The sequence below is a fragment of the Haliaeetus albicilla genome, chromosome 1, assembly GCF_947461875.1.
Source record: "Haliaeetus albicilla chromosome 1, bHalAlb1.1, whole genome shotgun sequence".
Lineage (NCBI taxonomy): Eukaryota > Metazoa > Chordata > Aves > Accipitriformes > Accipitridae > Haliaeetus > Haliaeetus albicilla.
Genome location: NC_091483.1, coordinates 37327651 through 37347186, shown reverse-complemented (window position 1 = coordinate 37347186; position 19536 = coordinate 37327651). Strand labels below are relative to the sequence as shown.

The window sequence follows — 19536 nt, the reverse complement described above, 5'->3', positions numbered from 1 at the left end:
GGGGCTCCCTACCCATTTCCTATCTCAGGAGAGAGGCTCAAGGTGATTTTAAAAAACAAAAACAAACACCACCACCACCACCCCCCAAACAACAACAACAACAAAACCAACAAAACTCCTCTGGGGATCAGGAGTGCTTTTACAAAACTGTAGAAGGGAGAGAGAGTTCCACACATTTAGCTGTTCTTTCCAGACTTAAATACTAAAACCCTTCCACCTCTAGAAAAGCGTGTCATTTTGCAACACGAAGCCTGGTTAAGTGCATATCTAGTTTTGCCTTGCTAACTGTGGGGTTTGCTTTCAAAGAAATGACCCTGAGCCTTCGAAAATGTAGTAATACTTCCAGTATACTTCAGGGTCCTTGATGAAAAGGTTTGTAGTCCACATTATAGTTGTTAGTATTTCTGCCTACCTTGTGATATTTTGAAAGCCACTCCAACTCAAAACAACCAGCTAAGTTGAAAGTGATGAACACCTAGATTAACACAGGTCGTGTACCTCATGGGTCTCAATCCAAGCACAGCATTGGGTTCCCTTATCTACTTCTACGTATTTAAGACTTTGTTGTGGTTTAATCTCAGCCAGCAACTAAGCACCACGCAGCCACTCACTCACTCCTCCCCGCTCCCAGTGGGATGGGGAGGAGAACTGGGAAAAAGAATAAAACTCATGGCTTGAGATAAGAACAGTTTAATAACTAAAATAAAATATAATAATAACAACAATAAAATATAATAATAATAATAGTACTGAAAAGGAATATAACAAAAAGAGAGAGCGATAAAACCCAAGAAAAGACAAGTAATGCTCAATGCAATTGCTCTCCACCTGCTGAATGATGCTCGAGCAGTGATCGGCCCCTCCTAGCCAACTCCCCCCAGTTTATATACTGAGCATGACATTCTATGGTATGGAATATCCCTTTGGCTAGTTCAGATCAGCTGTCCTGGCCACGCTCCCTCCCAGCTTCTTGTACACCTGCTTGCTGGCAGAACATGGGAAACTTATCCTAAGTGCTACTTAGCAACAACTTAAACGTCAGTGTGTTACCAACATTATTCTCACACTAAACACAAAACACAGCACAGTACCAGGTACTAAGAAGAAAATTAACTCTACTCCAACCAAAACCAGGACAGAGTTGGCAAACAGACATTCAAGGCAGTATTGATTATTATATATTTGACGATTGTTGATGTATCTGTCACATACTTAAAGGCTTCATTTTAAAGTGCGAATCAACCAAAGATAAGAAGTGGGAACAGTTACAGGAAGGCTTTTATACACAAGCTGTGAAAAACGTGGGCTTCTCAGGGCTGCACACGTGCCATAGAACATGCAAAAACTGTTCATTAAAAAACAAAATTTGCTTCTGGTGTTGTTCAACTCAACCCATATGCTTCACAAAACAATTCTTAGTGCAGTTTCCATAACTGATACTCTCAATAACTTTAGGTAAGAATTTTAATATAACCTCTTTTCCTGGGGTAACCCACAGGTCTTTGTGTAGAGTGGCTGCCAGAGAAAACATACTTAGAAAGCCTGCTATGACTCTTGGCTAACAGGACTACCCCTGGTGCCCTGGAATATTTTCCTGTTGGTCACCTGGCCTGCTACACTTGTAACCCTGAATGATTCCCTAACATTTCTAGCCACTGTCTATAGGACTAATATTTGTTACAGACTTGATCCAGAGTTCAGTGGAAATTTTCTATCCTAGAGATGCCAAACAACTTCAGACCATGCCCATGTAAACTTACAGTTCACTTATAGATTGTGTTTGCTCTAGATTCTGCATGCTTTAGTCTGGAATTGTTACATCCCATCTTGATCTTTTCCTGCAGTCTGAATAAATGGACATTTTGGGGGTTGTGTATAGTTCAAACTTCTGAGCAATGTATGAATAAAAATGGTGAACAACGCTCCACACAAAACAAACCAGATATGAGAAAAACACAACTATTTAACTGGAGAAACATCACAGAATGTCTGTTTTAAGACTAATGGTAAGAAGCTGTTCACTGTTGAAAGATGAAAATCTAGCAAACAGTAACAAGCGGAAAAAAAAAAAAGAGGCAAAACTGTTACTAAGAGATCTACATAATTCTAAAAAAAACCTGAGGGAAACAAAGTCACATGGTGCAGTACAACGCCATGTTTTAGAGACTTCATTTTTCCTGATGAGTAAGTTGCTAGTTGCTCTTTATTTTCCAGTATCGCAGTTGAGATGAGGACCCCACTGTGTGGAGTACCTTACAAAACACGGACCCTGTTCCAAAGGTCTTTGAGCCTTAGAAAACTGTAAGGCATCTGTCTCACCCCTCAATTCAAAGCACTGAACTCAAAGTGCCAAAGTGTTTTGGGATGCAGCTTTAAATGGTCAGATAGGAAAGTGGGGTAGGCAGGCAATGGCTATTACCTGTTCCCTCATTCCTACCACTTGCAAAGAAAGCTTGGATGTCTTGGCATAAAACAGATGGCCTAAATAGTGAGCAGACAACAGCAACAGCACTGCCACAGTGATGGGCATGCCTCTCTCCGAGCCTCCCTTGCGAAGGGAGACATGTTATGCACCTGGTGTGTGAAGGGTGGAGGGAGGGGAAGCAATGGTTTTGAACCGTGTCAAAAAGCCCAGCTTCCTGCCACCCAGGCATTTTGATGACATCTTTGAGTTTGCTCCAGCAAATATGCACCCACATAAGCTCTGCTGGGAACAGTAGCAAATACTGGATTATGAGGTTTATATCTAAATTTGGAGACAATCTATTCATTCTTCATTGCTGTTACATGACTGAATTCTCTCTAGCCGGCATTGCCAGTTTCTGCATATCCCATGAAAAGTTTTCAGTACAGTAAGCCAATAAGAAACCTCTGGCAGAAAATTCTGTCTGGAAATCAAGAATACTATAAGCAAATTTATAACTGTATTCAATCCCAAAGATACATCCAATAGGGGAAAATCTCTTTGGGGAAGAGAAAGGGCTAGTTTCCAACAGAAGAACACAGCATTTCTTGTGAAACTTCGATGAGACTAATCGTTCATCTCTTTGAGGTAGATTGGAAGGACTGAGGATCCAAACAATTCCTGTGCTAAGGAAAACCCTAGACATTTGCCTTCTTCCTTAACCTGTGTCTTTCATAACACCAAATAGGATATACACCTTCTAAATGCAGAACCCGCTACTGAGCTTGCACAGTTTAAGTCAACAAATATATTTCAGAATTCAACTGCGTAATTCTGACGTTGTCCCCTTGTGTGGACGCCAGGTGCCCACCAAAGCTGCTCTATCACTCCTCAACTGGACAGGGGAGAGAAAACATAACAAAAGGCTTGTGGGTTGAGATAAGGAGAGTTTAATAAAGTGACAGCAAAGGAAAACAAATGATGTTATTCTCTACTTCCCATCAGCAGGCGATGCCTGGCCACTTCGTGGGAAGCAGGGCTTCAGTACTCATAGTGGTTGCCCCGGAAGACAAACATAAATAACAAATACCCCCACTTCCTCCTCCCTTCACTTGGCTTTTATTGCTGAGCTGATGTCGTATGGTATGGTATGGTATATCCATTTGGTCAGTTTGGGTCAGCTGTCCTGGTTGTTTCCCCTCCCAAGATCTTGCTGACCCCCAGCCTGCCAGTGGAGGTGGGGGGGAAATGTTGGAGAGACAGCCTTGATGCTGTGCCAGCACTGCTCAGCAGTAGCCAAAACACTGGTGTGTTATCAACACCTTTCTGGCTACCAATGGGGAGCACAACACTACAAGGGCTGCTAAGGGGAGAATTAACTCCATCTCAGCCAGACCCAATACACCTTGACAGAGCAAAGAATATAAACATGTCCACAAACTGATCAGTCATTTACATGATTTCAAAACCAGCCCTAAGGTGCCCTGTAAGGAAAACATGCAACAGTCACTTATCAATGTGGATTTCATTAACAACAAAATCCTACACAAGAGTGGTGAAAGCTAGCCAAATTCTGGAGGGTTACATCAAGGATAAAATTTGACCACTTTTTTTTTTTCCAGTCTCACTGTCTGGATTTATAAATACTAGGTTACCCAAAGGCTCTCTACCTTCAAATAATGAGCTGAAAGAAGTTGAGGGTTAGTTTTTGAGATTGCTCAGCAATCAGTCACCAGGACAGAATGGTTGTCCTGCTGAGAAAGCAGCATGAGGAATGGATTTATATGATGCATTCTGACTGCATGCATTTGGCTTTGTATTACTAACAACAGATTAATGAAATAAAGTATATACAGGACTTGTTAATTAAAATTAATGTACAGTTCACATGCATCAACAGATGAATATTTGCCCTAAGGAGCGTGAAGGACAGCAGAACAGACAAGAGATGCCAGGCAGCTCTCAAACTCACAAAACAACAATTCCTTTGGCCATACTTACAGAATCAGCTAGCGCTCAACTTCTGTCCCTCTTTTTCTTGTTAAAAGCTAAAAAGCAGCAGCATTACTTTGTATTGTTTCTTTGTGTACTGATAGGAGAAAAGTCCTCAGCAGGGACCAGTGCCTCCAGCACTATGCCCAGGTCCCCTGCACCCAAAAAAACACATTCCCTCTGATACAGGGCAAGGCAGGTGCAGCCCACGTGCTGCTGCTCATACAAGTGCCCAAACAATGAGGAGCCCAAATGAGGCCTAATACTCAGAAAGCATCAGGTCTCCTTTGTCCTGTAGCCTCCTGATTATCTGTTCCACCTGCCCCTGTAGGGTGGAAAGAGGCATCAATGAAAAAGCCACAACAGTGCTTAGTTATTCCCTGACGGAGCTGTGTGCTGGTGGGTGGGGGCTGTTCTTTCATCGCCTGATATCCTGCTCAGGTCCCTACTCCCTGATTGCTAATAAATTTTTTTTCACCAAGCCATGCACTGATAGAAGTCACCTACTTGCATATCAGAAAGCTGCTTTTTGTTTTTCCACAGGCAGGGATGTGTTTGTTCTTTAGGAGCAGGAGATGTTCCAACCTGACCCAGCTACTGTGGTTAGTAACACTAATGACTTATGGATGTTTTCAAGTACAGTGAGCAAATAAAACAATTCTGATAAATGCAACCCAAAGTTCGTATCTGCATTATTGAGATGCATAGAAGGGAAAGGGAATGGTTACAGAAACAGATGAGGGAAAGAAGCAAAGACTCTTAACATCAGTCCATCCAGTTTATCCACATCTTCATAATTAAAGCTTGTGCAGTAGTTTGAAGATGGTAAGCTGTAGAACAGAACAGAAGCATCAGACTTAGGGGCTTTTGGCATACTCCAGGTATGAGCAACAGTCTGGAAATAATATGATATTGATTTTTCTTTTTTTGCAGGTATTTTCAATCCTGTCTCCAATTCAGAGACACCTTCAGTAACACTTGTTTTAATAGAACTTTTTCTGTATATACACCAGAGGGCTGTGGAAAAAATGAACACAAGCCACAGAAATAGATGTGTAAAATGGACTACCCTGCGTTGGGAGTGATACTGTTGGTCAGTAGGAACTGGAAACTCCTAGCAGAGTAGTAAGCATTCCACAATAAAAGCCACTCCTGAAGTGCTGACAAGCTCTTTCAAGCAACTAATTCCATTGACAGACCAGATAAATGCATCATGGTACTGCCCTAATTGTCTTGCAGCAATGTTGCCGTTGCCACAAGTCTCCAGGTTCACTGGAGGGCTATGCAAGTGGAAATGACATAAAAATTCTTCTGTGAGAAACTATCCATGAAATATGAACTGAAATGTACAGAAAGATGTGGTAGTATAGTATCTTTGGATTGTAAGTCTTCAACAATTAAAACAAACAATTATCTCTTAAAATAGGATCTGCTTTGTAACAAGTTTTGGTTGTTTCTAGAACTTTTCTTCTAAGAAGTTCCTGTAAAGGTAGTTATGGGAATACTGTGTGCTGCTTGGGAAAAGTTTAACTCATTTATCTTGAATTGGGGTTGTTACATAACACCGTTGCTACGTAATCCTTACCAAAAAAGTTACCACAGATCAATGGCATTTTAATTATTTTTTATGTAGATACTGGAATATTTTCTCTTCATTTAAAACAGTAGGTTATGTTACATCTTTTTATGCATGACAGCTGTTACAATGCAAAGTATCAACACATCCCTCAGAGGCAAAACATCTGTTTGTGTATTCCTGAAGTAAAATGTAATGAACCACATGATATGTTTTTAAAGTAACATTAATACCACCAGTATTAGATGAACCAACCACAAACATTAAACTGACATCTGAAGTCCAAAGCAGAGTTAAAAGAAGTCAAGAAGGTAAAGACTTGTGATTTTCTTGGGGGTGGTAGGGGCAGGCAGGGGTAAGATGAGAATTCAGCACTTAGTAAAAACAAAGCCAATAAACCAAAAGGATGGACAGTGTCCCTCAACAGGTATGCAGCATGGTTTGGGGACCACTCCCCCAGGAAATAAGGTTCAAGTGAAAACTGAGGTTGAGCCTTTCACAGAGGTAGGAATCTAATTGTTAAACCTGCACTTTTGTCCAAATAGGCTCTCTTTTCAGCCTTATAAAATGAGCAATGGAAACTAATATATTTAATTCTGTACTTTGACAAATTATTGTATGTTGAAGGAAGCAATTGCTTTCAAAAATAAATATTTTCTGGTATAAGAAAATTGACCTTTCTTTTGTTCCAATGACCAAAGCAAAGCAGCAGTTATTTCCATGGTCTTCCTTAGGAGGAGAATTGAGTACCTCAGGAAAGCAAGTTCTTCCAACAGCTGCTGACTAGATTTTGCAGTCTGTATGCCACTCTTGCTACTCTATGCAAGATGTACAGTGCACAAATGAGTGCAGAGCCAAAGGTGCCTGTTTGGTCAGTGATAAATTCCTCATCTTTTAAACAGGAGTACTGCAAGCACAGCAGAAAGCTAACTGCCTGCTAGTCAGGAGAAAGCCAACAACAGCTAACAAGGTGACTGTGCTTCTTCCCGAATAGCTGCAAGATCCTGCTACCTCCAACCACAAGCAAGACTCCAGCACCCAATGTGAGCCCCTTGCCTCCAGGCTGATGGCCACCTGCTCCTCTGTGCCCTTTTGCCAGGATGGCGACAGTAGGGGAGGTTGACAAGACCCTGGAGGTGCACAGTCCTGCAGCCATGCGAGCTCTTTGTCCCTTCCTTGTTTGGCAGCAGGCTCTCTGCCCCGTGACTGCGGATCAGACTTTTGGGTGTCTACACAGTGCTGGGACAGAAACACTCACCAGCATCAGCTCACCTCCCAAGGGCCTCACCACCCGCTCACAGATCCTTACCTCCAGAGGCGCTGTCCTTGTTCAAAAAGGGAAGAAACATAGCGTGCCATCTGTGCATGGCACCGACCCCATGGCAGTCAACATACTGAAGTTGCACACTCGGTAGGTAGGTACAATCTCCTGCACCTCCTTTCTCCTTTTCCAAGTGATGGTTTATCAAGGTTAGGTCATCTGGAGAGTGGGGAAGGAAGGGTAATTGAGCATTCACAGCCAGAGCTACACCGTGTGCAGCTTCTCTTTTATTAATTTTGCCTTTTCTTCCTCCTCATCCCTGCAGAACATCTGCAGTCTTACGAATTATCTCCAGCCATGATCTATGTGTGGAAGTGAATTATCCCTACAGGCTGTGTGTTTGTTTAATCCAGAATTTACTGGCTGCCTTCAATGAGAGTTTTGCCGGGGTATTAGTTGCAAACTCTTACATCCTGTAACACGGCTAATGGGACTGCAGTCCCCGCTCTTGGTTGAGGTGATGGCCCAAGACAATGGCAGTCAGCCAGGAGGACGCAGAAAAACAACCTCCACCCGACAGGAACTCTGTGCCATGTGTTTGTGTTCATGTCACGGCCTAACAAACATAAAGTAACTCAGCACCAAACACACAGCCCGTCAATTAGCTCCTCTTTTCCAGGGAAAGCTTTATCTTCTAATCATGTTTAAACAGATAATAAACAGTAAAACACGACAGGGTAAAACTATCCAGTCCACAGTAGCTTCTTCTAAAGACTTCAATTTAAAAAAACCCAAACAAACCAGCCACATTTCTTCTTCGGGCAGCTCCTGTTGCACCCTTGGATAACCTGTTTGAGACCGCTAATGTCTTTTTTTGCTAGGGTCAGGGCAAAGCAAGGCCCTACTGTTACTTTTCCCCAATGCTTTATAGTATGTGATACTTTCCCTTTAACCAGTTTTGAGTTGCTGCCCAAGAAAAATTACTCTTCCTGCTAAAAGTTAATGAACAACAAAAGAGAAGCCCAGACTAGTTAAGCAAATGTCTTATCAAAATGTTTCTGACAATGTTGTGGTGCTTCAGTAGATGGTGTCCACTGCCAGGCTGAGTGCAGGTCCAGCAGAGCCAGCACAGGTCCAGAGCTGCTGCAGGTCCTGGCTTTGGGAACAAAAGCCTCATTACCTTTTGCAAGACTAACACAGGTTCAGCAACCCATCTCATTGCCTCCCTTTAAGTTTCAACTGAGAGAAGGTAGGATTTCCTTTTCTAAAGTGTGTTCCTCCATCCTGTTTTGTTATGATTTTACAAAGCAAACAAATTGTTTTTCGGATGGAGAGCATTTTACCCAGGCGGTATTGCAGGAGGACATGCAGGTACCTCTCTTCTGTTTTTTTTTTTCCAGAGCACTGTCTTGTTAAATATAGAAAAAGTATTCCTATTAATTTTGGAATGGGGAGAAGGAAGCCTTTGCTCTCACGCTGGAGGACACAAACTCGAGGAGTCCGAACTCATGCTCTGCAATGCTCTAACAGAGCACCTCTGCCAACTTCACTGCCATCACCTCAGGATGGCACTCAAAGTCAGGTCTGAGTCTGAGAGCTATAGGCAGGTTCATAGGCAAAGAACTGCTATGGCTTTATCCTGTTAGCCTTGCAGAGCTTTCAAAACCTGACACAACAGTCTTAATATGATATCCTTTTTGTTTTCTGCAAGACATAGATTGCCTGGTATTATTGTAGCAACAGGGGGAGAAAATATTAGCACCTTGCAGCATTTAATTATAAAACATGACATCATTTGACACAAAACAGGCTCTTCCATTAGACAAGAACAACACGAAAACTGGGGACTGGCAGCTGTGCCACTGAAGAGCTACCCAGTCAGATTGATTGGTTGGCTACTACATGATCTCCCATGTTGCAGCAGCTCTTCATTTTGCAGGTTCTCTCTGAACAATTTACTGGAGAGTTTTTAGCCTGTTGAGGCCAGAAATTAAGAGAGTGTAATGAATCAGTGGCTTTTTCAAGTGTTGGGTTCACTCTGGCTCTTTTTTTTTGATAGGCTATAGCACTAAGCCAGAGAGTAATGTTTCCTACTGCTGCAGTGCCATGGTGCCAGGAAAAATGTGGTCCAGAGATAAGGAAGTATCATAGTTAAAATGTGACATACCTGGGAACGCAGGAGACAATGGAGATTGTCTCCAGCTGTAGTGCTGTGTTTTCCAACTGAAAATACAAGTCAACATTTACCTATAGATACTGTATCAGGAAAATGAATCATGCCAAATAATAAGCAAAAAACCTGTCCTAGGACAAGTATTTAATAAACAAATGTTGACTTTTTCTTGGCATCTCCATGATAAACAATTAATTATAGCTTAAGAAAATACTGACATCTCCAGTTTAACAACATATGTATGTACACCAAACCTTAAATTTACACAGTATGAGCTGCAGATGAGAAAAAAATGTTTGTTTGCAATCTAAGACACTTTTTGATCATTCTTGTTGGAGCTCAGATGTTCCTCTCCTGTCCCTAGCTGTACCCTTCCCTGCCAGTAATTGTGCTCCTAAGATTGCTCATACCTTTTACATTAAACAGAAAAGAAGGACTGCAGGGACATGGACTAGAAAGTAATAACTCAGACCCTGCACAGTGCCTTCATCAGGATTACTGCAGTATTACTATACTTGTTGTATAGGCCTCATGAGTATCATCTTTTTCCCTGGACACAGGCCCAAGCAGCAAGGAAAGAAGAAAGGTGGCCTACACAGAAGTTGTGTGTGAGAGAGAGAGAGAGGGAGAGAGAGAGAGATGCATTTATAAAACCTGAGGGGTAGGATGATGTGGGAAAGGAAGGCTTTGTGAAAAGGCATGTATCCTCACTTTGTGGGCAAGTTTCTTATCCTCTAGATAATTACATAATTGCTCAAAACCACACCTATAATGTGACAGAAGGCAAGGTTTTGGTTTCTTGTACAGGCTGTTAAATCTCTGAGTGATTCACTATGCTCTTTGTGCAAAAAGGATACTTACTCTTTAACCTCCTAATAAGGTTTTTTGAAAATCAGATTGTTTCTGAACACTTTGCATATGAAAATTGTCATTTTTTTAAGTTGACTTGCACAAAATATCTGAAAATAACAGGGCATAACCTGCTTTCTTCTCTTCCAAAGAACCTTACACACAGTGATTAGGACTTGTGAGAAATAGATGTACATTTCTTCACACTTAGGACATGGCGTATTTCAGTGAGATTGATGAAGGTGGTTTGATTTTTCACACAATTCATTAAAACACTGTGCTCATACTGATGTAGGGGCTGAAGCCAGCAATACTGAACCCAGACAGAATTTTATTTCTCATCTGAAAACTATGGCTGTGTAGTTTTTGTGGGGTTTTTTGTTTGGTTGGTTTTTATTTTTAAACAATGGCTCAAGGACTATTGACTTAATTGGTCTCCAGTTCAGGATTATGATTAACACAAGCTAGGAACTATGAACACTTTCAGTCTTTTGTCTGCACTCAGCTAAGTTCTGCCATTTTAATCAGAAGTCAGCTGTTTGAGCACTAGACAGGATACCACACTTATCAAAGTGTAAAATCAATTTTGGAAGGCCAGCATGACCCTGAGAACCTGCAATATAAAAAACCACACAGGCTTCATGCCAGAGGTGTCCAGCATATGAACAGATAAAAACAAATGTGTGCTAGCATTGACTGATTGCTGCAAGTTCATAGACCCTCATCACACAAAATTGCTTCCCTTGAAAGTACAATTGTACTGTAGCATAAAATTTGTACTAGGTGCTTTATATATATGAAATCTCCATAATCATCTCTGCAAAAAAACAATAACAAAGGCAATGTCAATCTGACTGCTGGATATGTGGAATAGTCTGGAACAAAACCTTTATAACAGAGAACACACATCTTCATCCCAGAATAACAATCACAAAATTGTTCTTACATTCCCTGGTCGTCGTTATCTCCAAAACAGCCACATTGGCAGAAAGACCCATTGACCATTATGATGAAAATGAACATTAACCTTTTCCTGCTAGTAACAAACAAAGAGTGAATTGGTGGATACAGCACGTATTGTTGCAGTTTTTCCACAACTGTCACCCAAAGCCAGCCAGAAGTCTGAAGAACAGTAGAGAAAAAAAATAGTGCCTTGTATGTGCAGCTATAGATTGGGGAATGGAACCACTTTTTCTTTACAATTAGACTAGCATGGCTCTGTTTACTGGCTTATTATTTGTTCCCCCCTCATTGCCAGGTAGGGGCATGCAATGACAACAGTTTCAGACTCTCCCCCAGGAAAGAAAGGATCCTGTTAATTGAAAAATAACAACATTGACCCTCTGTGTGTCCCTGGTACTCAAATAAAACCGGACTGTTCAATAACATCCCTTTACTTGGAGATGATAAGCCAACACAGTGACTGACAGAATTCATTTACAATAACCCATAAGCTCGCATTTGTACCACTATGCTGACTGCCTGATGACTGTCTGGAGAACATAAGTACCAAATTCTCCTGAATTTCTCACACTGCTACAATGTGATGACCCAACTTTTTTTTTTTTTTTTTTTTTTTTTTAATATACGATGGCTCTGGAAATGCACTGAATAACCGTATTACAGTATGTGACAATATATGTATAGTATTGAAGTGAGACTCTTTCAAAAAAGGGAGTATATTATCCATGAAACACTAGCAACAATCAGACTACTCAGCCTTGCATTACAGAAGCCAACTGCAGTGCCAAATTTAAGATAGCAGTAGAGTAGCAGAGTCGCCTGCACGGCCACAGCCTTAGTTAATAATACCACAGAAACCTAAATTCTTTTGCATATCTGAATTCAAAGGAAAGCATGTGATCCAGAAGATTACAAACAGCTAAGCATTCCATAATTTGCAATTTCATTGCTGCTTTCCCATTCCTTTTCCTCGTTTCAACTTTTTTACAGAAAATATGAAAATAAAACAGGTGCATTTGTAAATACCTTTGAAACAGACTTTGGTAATTACTCTGCCTCATGTTTTAGCTAGAGAGCTTCTATTGAAAAAGTAAACGACTATAGTTAAATAAAAGATGCAATAGAGCACACATAAAAGAACTATACAACTGCAGAAGTTTTTAACTGTTATCTGAGAGTAGTATCTAACTGAAGTATAATTTTAGTAGCTGAATGCCGCATTTCAGTGAAGACCAGTTTTAGTAATAAAAGTGGTTAAGTGCCTAAATCGTACAGGTTTCCTTGAGATAAAAAGCTCTTATATGAACATAATATATGAGCTATTATTCTAGTGCTTTAAGAAATTGATTATGTTACAGAGTAGCTTAACAGTAGCTTTAATATTTTGAAATTATTAAGAAGGTAAAATATAAACTCAGAGCATTATATGAGTTTTCTGACATGGCATCTTCCATCAGCTTGAAGAGTAATACAGAAACTTCAGTTACTTCACACCCATTTGCATGAATTATGTCAATGCACAACCTTAGCCGTCACAAATCCTATGTCTTTAGGAGTCACTATTAAAGTTTTGGTAAACTTGTTCAACTTTAAATGCAAATTGCTGTTGTCCATCTATTAGATCGAGAGCAATCTCTCAGAGTGCTGGGATGCGCTGCTGTCCGACAGTGAGATGATGGAAAGGAATGTATGTGGCTTCCTCTCTTCATTTCCCATTCCTAAAGCTTTGGTTGGTAATGTACATCCTGCTCAAAGTGGACGGCTAATAATTTTTGATTGTCAAATATTGTCCAAGAGTTTCAAAGGAATGCACGCATTTTTGTGACCTCGTCTACTATTTTTGGAGCATTAGTCTACACATTTTGAACACTACTTTAATCTGAGGATGTGATCCATTAACCTGAATGTGGGAGACTCTTGGACACTTGCAAACATTGGAACAATGACTTGATAAATTATTTAAACTTGGACTTCAAATTATGGAATGGAGAACATACTTGTTTTGTATCAAACAATGAAATACAGCTTTCACCAAGAAGAAAATCCCAAAATTTCTGTAAGTCAGTGGAAAAAATAATTTATTGCAATTTCTTTTGCACATTAACGTGAAGCATTTATACATATATATTCTGTGCTGATAAGGTATACTAGATATAGACAATTTTTGTACACAAAGTAATTGCACTATCCTATTTTGTAATGCAAATATTCAGAAATTATCAGTCATACAAGAACAGGTATTATTCACATAAAAATGCACTGTATGTTGAAGTTACTAAAGGTCTACGCATCTGAAACCTTTTCCGCTTTTAGTAACTGTATCAGCTGATAAAAGACACTATGTCCCCTTATAAGCTTTACATCCCTTAAATATGCCATGATGCCTAGAATATTATCAGGTCCTCCCAAGGAATAAAATAAGATCATTTCTGAAAATTAGACAGACCAAACCAAAAGGCAACCATGACAGCCATGTCCTGGCAGCATGCCTTTAAATTCTGGGGGCTGGGGGCACCATCAGAAAAGAATCAAAGCACTACAGATGGTCTAAAATTGTCCAGCAATCTATTATTAACAAGACAACTTAATTTAGTTAATATAAATTAATGAGAAATACATTGCAAGTGAACAGCATTTCAGTAGAAGTACATTGGCACATGCTTCAAATGGCAGTATCAGACAAACAACTGCCCCCTTTCAATATAGAAATGTTTACATAGTGTCTACAAAGGGAAAATGCAGGGTGATATCGAAAGAGGAACCTTTTTCTAACCAGGAATTTACAGTGCATCAAGTGTTATTCACGAAATGAATGGGAAGCATGGTAATAGCAGAACTATATCTGATAAGCCACATTTATACAATAATTTTCATAATGCTGCTGTAGGTATTTTTAAAAATAGTTCTTTATGTTCATTGCTCTGCCCAACAACTGAAACACCTGTCTTTCCAGAAATGTCACTGATTAACGTAACCACTATACTTCAGAGATGAAGATGAAGATGTGAAGCATTAGATTGAAGTGGTTAGTTATGGCATGCATACTACAAAATTTTATTCAATATTATCTGGTGGTAGGAAGAGCCACATGACTGATGTGCAAAAATGCGTATCAAAAAAAGGAAAGCTTGAAATACATGCTCATAGCAGAGATACAACAATACCAAACATTAAGGACAAAAAAAAAGCAAGCGAGCCTGGAGAAAAATGGTGAGTATGACTACAGGAGTAGGGCAAAAGACAATGAATGGTACTGCACATGGCAATGGGAGATATGATGTGAACTAACATCCATAACTCAACCTTACTGCCTGGCACCCTATTTTGGGGACAGTATTGCACCCTATCCAGCGTCCTCTTCCTCTTCCCTCAGCTCAGAAAGCATCTTGCTTTGTTTCCTTGAGTGCATGCAAGTAGAATTTGAGAAGTAAGGGATTTTCTTTGAAGCAACAACATAGTGGGTCAATGCAGTGACAAAATACATTTTACAACTTGCAACCAATATCAGTACATAATAAAAATAATTAAACACAGCATATGTAACACACGTATTTCTTTTGTATGTGTTGTATGTAGGAACGTACAATTCCTACATTCCCTGATGAACTACCAGCTCTGACTGAGATACTTTAACTTCTTCCCATCAGTAGTGTGGGGACAGGACAGAAGAGAAAGCTATTTGAAAGTGGGGAATGATGGAAATTGCAGTCAGACATCTGAGGCTCTCTGCAAGCTTTATTTTTTACAACAAATCTGTTTCTCAAGAGAGAAGCTGCAGCTGAACCTCTGTTAAAATAATAATGATGGTAATAATTAATCCCATAACATGCAAACAAGCAGATGCAAAATGAGTAATTGGTCACAGTTGCTTTTGTTCTATGTATATTTCTCATTCAATTATAATTTTTGCTGTAATGGTATCATGGAAGAGGTATCTTAAGCGGACAAAAGTAAAGGAGCAGCACTCCAAACCAAATCAGGTCTTTCTCAGAAGTAACTACTGCTCATGGTGACTGATATTGCAGACGCCACCTTAGGAACCAAGTTTGAGGTACACTGAGCAGCTCCGACCCTATAATTTTCTACAGGCCTAGCAGAGAGACAGCATATTTTAAGCCTTGGTTTCACATCTTTATGCCAGCTCTAAGTATTTTGTCCTCTTTCCTCACAATATATTAATTACTGGGCTTCAGGGTAAATATTATGCTGATAGATTTGCAAATGCTGAGCTAACCACTCTCTAAGGGATATAATGAAAAGGAGAATATATCACTAATGTGAATCAATCCTAGATTTAAAGATCTTGGAGGTAGAAAACTTCACAGTAAAAGAATAATCAGCAGAAATATCTTCAGGATGATTTAAGAAATATTTTCATTTTTACTTCTATAAGCCACTTCTTGCAATATTCTAGAGTGACCTTTCAGGAAATTTACTATATAGTTTCTGAATACATGTTAACATGCCATACTTATTGTTATGAACAGTCCCCTTGAAATTAATGGTACTGCACATGATAATACATTAGCATATGTATGTGTTTGAAAGGTCAGAGAGAATAAGATGCTGAAAAGAAAACCAAGACTACACACTTGCCTAAAGCAAAGCGATTACTCTAAGGTAATCAAACATAAAAAGTTGGTTATCTGATTTCTGCTTTTGGATTACAACTATTATGTACAGCCTATAAAGTGCCAGAAATAACATGAAGAGTACCTTCACAAGACAAAGAGAAACTGCAAACAATTTAGAAAATCTTAAAGTAGTAAAACTCAGTGGATCTTGTGTATGGACAGTGGAAATTGTGCAGGGAGTGAAAAAGAATTAAAAGATTAGAGGATTATATTCTTTCACTTTTCAAAATCACCTCTGACAAAATGATTATCTGTTCAAATCATCACATGAATGTATCTTTCTAGTCTCCTTCGAAACTTACTACAATTTAGAAGAGGTACCTGTGACGGGAGAAGTCCTTCTATCTATAAGAATTACACGTGTATCCGAATTTCAGAATTAACAAAAACTAACAAAAATTAGAGAGACTTTTTAAGTATGCTTAAACTGTTAGTCTTAAGTGCTCCTGAAAATCAGGCTGACAGTATTTTTCTGTCAGGTTTAATCCTGCCCCCATGACCCTCTCTACAAAGCTAGAGTAGTAGATAATAGTATCAGCAAGGACCTCTCAGGATTGCTGTGAGGATTAACAAAACCAACTGTTGTACAAGATCGCTAAATGGAAATTGCAATATTTAAAATTCTGAACTATCTGAACCCTATATTCGTATTAAATATGGGTGAGGCTGAAACAAGGAAAATACCCACCTGACTCAGTACCCCTCTGAAATTTTACATTTAAAATCACAATGTGCCCTGCTACAAATGATAGGACATAATTTATAATGCAGAAAAAAGTGAAAGGTGTTTAATTAAAATATATTTTAAATACAACTATAGATTTGAAAGAATGGTAGCCACATGAAATTATAGTTAATCTCAATACAGAATACAAATAGAAAAGTATTATCAAAAGTGGCACCCAGATTATTATTGTAAGTAATACATACTAAAATACAGACTTCAGAAGAGTTAAAGTACAGGCTCTCCCCTGAAGTTTAATACTGGGGGTTAATACTGGGAGTTACCATTAAAAAGTCAGTATTCATATACTTTGGTACCAGTAGTAATAAATCTGGATTAGATCTCCTGAAGAGCCCAAACAGTTTAACAGCCTAAATTTCATTTTCAGAAGCACATGAGTATTCAGACACATAATTAATTGCCTGTGACTTACAAGAATTATTTCAGTCAAGGTAACTGATGACTTTCATTATTTTAGTCAGGTGTATTTTTAAGATTAAATACATTAGCATAAAACTCTTTCTTTTTGTATTGCTTCAGGATAAAATTCAAGCTATGTAAATTTTACTCTTTTTTTTCTCCCTGTTGGCAATGGGTGGAAAGTATGCACCTGCTCAGCTATGGCAAATCACCTGGCATACTGTAACCTGATTAAGTGTCTAAGTTTGTATCATACTTGTGAGTCTAGATCTTATTGGCTTTTAATGAGACTTTGGTTAATACATGCCCAGACTTTGGAAACTGAGGCATAAGCTTAAAGACCACTCAGTGCTTGAAGAGCTTTTCCCTACATCATTTTGAGAAGAGGATTTAGGCTCATATGTCATTTAGAAGAGACAGTTTTCACCCTGTATATTTCTAAAGCAAGACCTCTATCATGCAACAGTCTCTGAACAAGCAGATCCATGTGGGGTTAACAGACCACCACACACATCAGGTGTGAACCTGCCTGCAAGTAGTTGCTGGGCTGTTGCCTATACATTTGAAGGCACATTTATTCACTCACTGTAATAAAGCAAATGGTGAATTTTGAAGTGCTGATAACCAGACATGTCAGCTAAACAGAAACAGACATTATATTGCAAAATCTAGTACAGTGGAGAAATCTGTAAGAAGAGGGAGATATAAATATTTAAACACTTGGCATTCCCTCAAGGACTTTTTAAAATACAAAAGTATTCTTTCAGGGACTGCACAAACTACAAAGACAAATAATCAAGCACTTAATGTGCTGTCAAGATAGCAAATGCATTAATGAAATAGTCTTGTATAAAGCTCTTCATTTTTTCTAGGGAACATTTAGTTTTGCAGATGCAAATAGATCTCAGTGGTTTAAATTAAATTTGTCATGTTTATGCCTTGTTTAAAAAAAAAAAAAATTACACTCTGTTTAGTCATACCTCTGTCTCTGTACTCTTTCTGGACAAAAACCAAACCTGCATCGGTTCTTTTTTACCCTTCATAGAAACTGGACCCCTGTACTCCAGGTGGAACTGAGGATCTGAATTTTCTGGTGTCATAAGACACCTGAAATTGAAAGAGAAAACATGTAAATGTATGCACTATGCATGCACGCCACACACTATAAAAAATATTAAACATGCTACAGATGTGAGCAAATTAATAAAAGAGTCAAATCCATCTCTAGATCATTATTATATTTGCATACCAATAATGGTATATCATAATGCAGTCTGCCATGCTGTTTCATGAGAACTCATGTACTTAAATAAAGTGTTGCAGGAGTCCTGTCACTTTCAACTCCAAATACACTGATGTTATACTGACAAAGTGATTTATTTTAAGATGTCAACACCAATAAAAATATTGCATCACCCACCTGTAAGTATATTCAGAGACATTGATCTTTCCCTTTTCTCCAGTAGTTTCTGTTCTGCTTGTTAGATTGACAGTATTTCCAAAGAGACAGTAACGTGGCATCCTTTGGCCTATGACACCTGTGACTACCTCACCAGTATGGATTCCTATTGTTATCTTTAGAGAAAAAATAAAGTTTGAATATTCAAAATCAACATAACGGATCTGATGCTTCTGACTAAATACAGGTATTATGCCATTTCTATCTACTAGAGTTTATTTCTCCAATGTGCCACTCCTGCTTCTTCAAAGCCTTGCATTTTGTGTTTTGTGTCCTCCCACATGAATGAACAAAATATGTATTTTTCCAGCATGCACCAAGCCATGCTGCTATTATGTACTGTGAAATTAAAAAAAGGGGAGAGGCATACTCTGCAGGGCTGTGTTTAATGAGTACTCAGAAGATACAGAAATGAATGGTGTAGGTCAAGAAAAAAGATGTTTTTTAGAGGAAACATGGCATTTTGCATTTAAAAGCTCAAGAGATAGGACAGGGGTTTGGAGAAGCTCATTCTTATAGCACAGTACAGTTATTCTAAAGCCCCAAATCAAACCTTCTCACTTCTTTGCCCAGTGATAAAGTGAAGTACACAGATCTAAGCTAGGTGTTAGACCAATAATATTCATGTAAATAGAAATATGCATCACACTCATTACTTATTTTGCTTTCTTTCAAAGCCTTCTGATGAGGACAGGTCAATGCAGCCTCCCCCGTTCTGAATTAATACCACAACATCTTCATAAAATCCCACAATGAGTGAATTTCCACTAATATACATGGTTGCCAGTAATCATTGCCATAACTGCCTGTGGAACTGTACTTTTCTTTTTAATGCAATATTTTCTCATGCTGAGGATCTGAAGCATGATCAAAACTATTAGTGAAGGAATATTATTGTTCTGTTCATAGAGGTGAAGAAGACTTAACAAATTGTACTTGATGCGCAATAGGAATTTGTTGATTAGATTGAATTGATCGGAAAACAGACATAAATGATGCATACCTAATGTATTTCTTTAAAAGGTTAAGCACAATATTAGATTTTAAGGTCTGGGAACTGCATGTGTCACATCTACATGTG

General features: G+C 39.0%; 1 protein-coding gene across 3 annotated transcripts in view; it reads right to left on the bottom strand.

The window, feature by feature from the left end:
- The window catches only part of GUCY1B1 (guanylate cyclase 1 soluble subunit beta 1), a 59654-nt gene that overhangs the window by 1728 nt on the left and 38390 nt on the right, over positions 1–19536 (bottom strand). For 2 of the 3 annotated variants that reach the window (XM_069785841.1, XM_069785856.1), the window contains 2 exons: positions 18417–18571; positions 17977–18103 (listed from right to left, as the gene is read on the bottom strand). In XM_069785841.1, coding sequence (XP_069641942.1) covers positions 17977–18103; positions 18417–18571 — 282 coding nt within the window. Of the gene's footprint in view, positions 1–13279; positions 14617–17976; positions 18104–18416; positions 18572–19536 lie in introns of those variants that run through there. The other variant, XM_069785848.1, reaches the window with a different exon arrangement.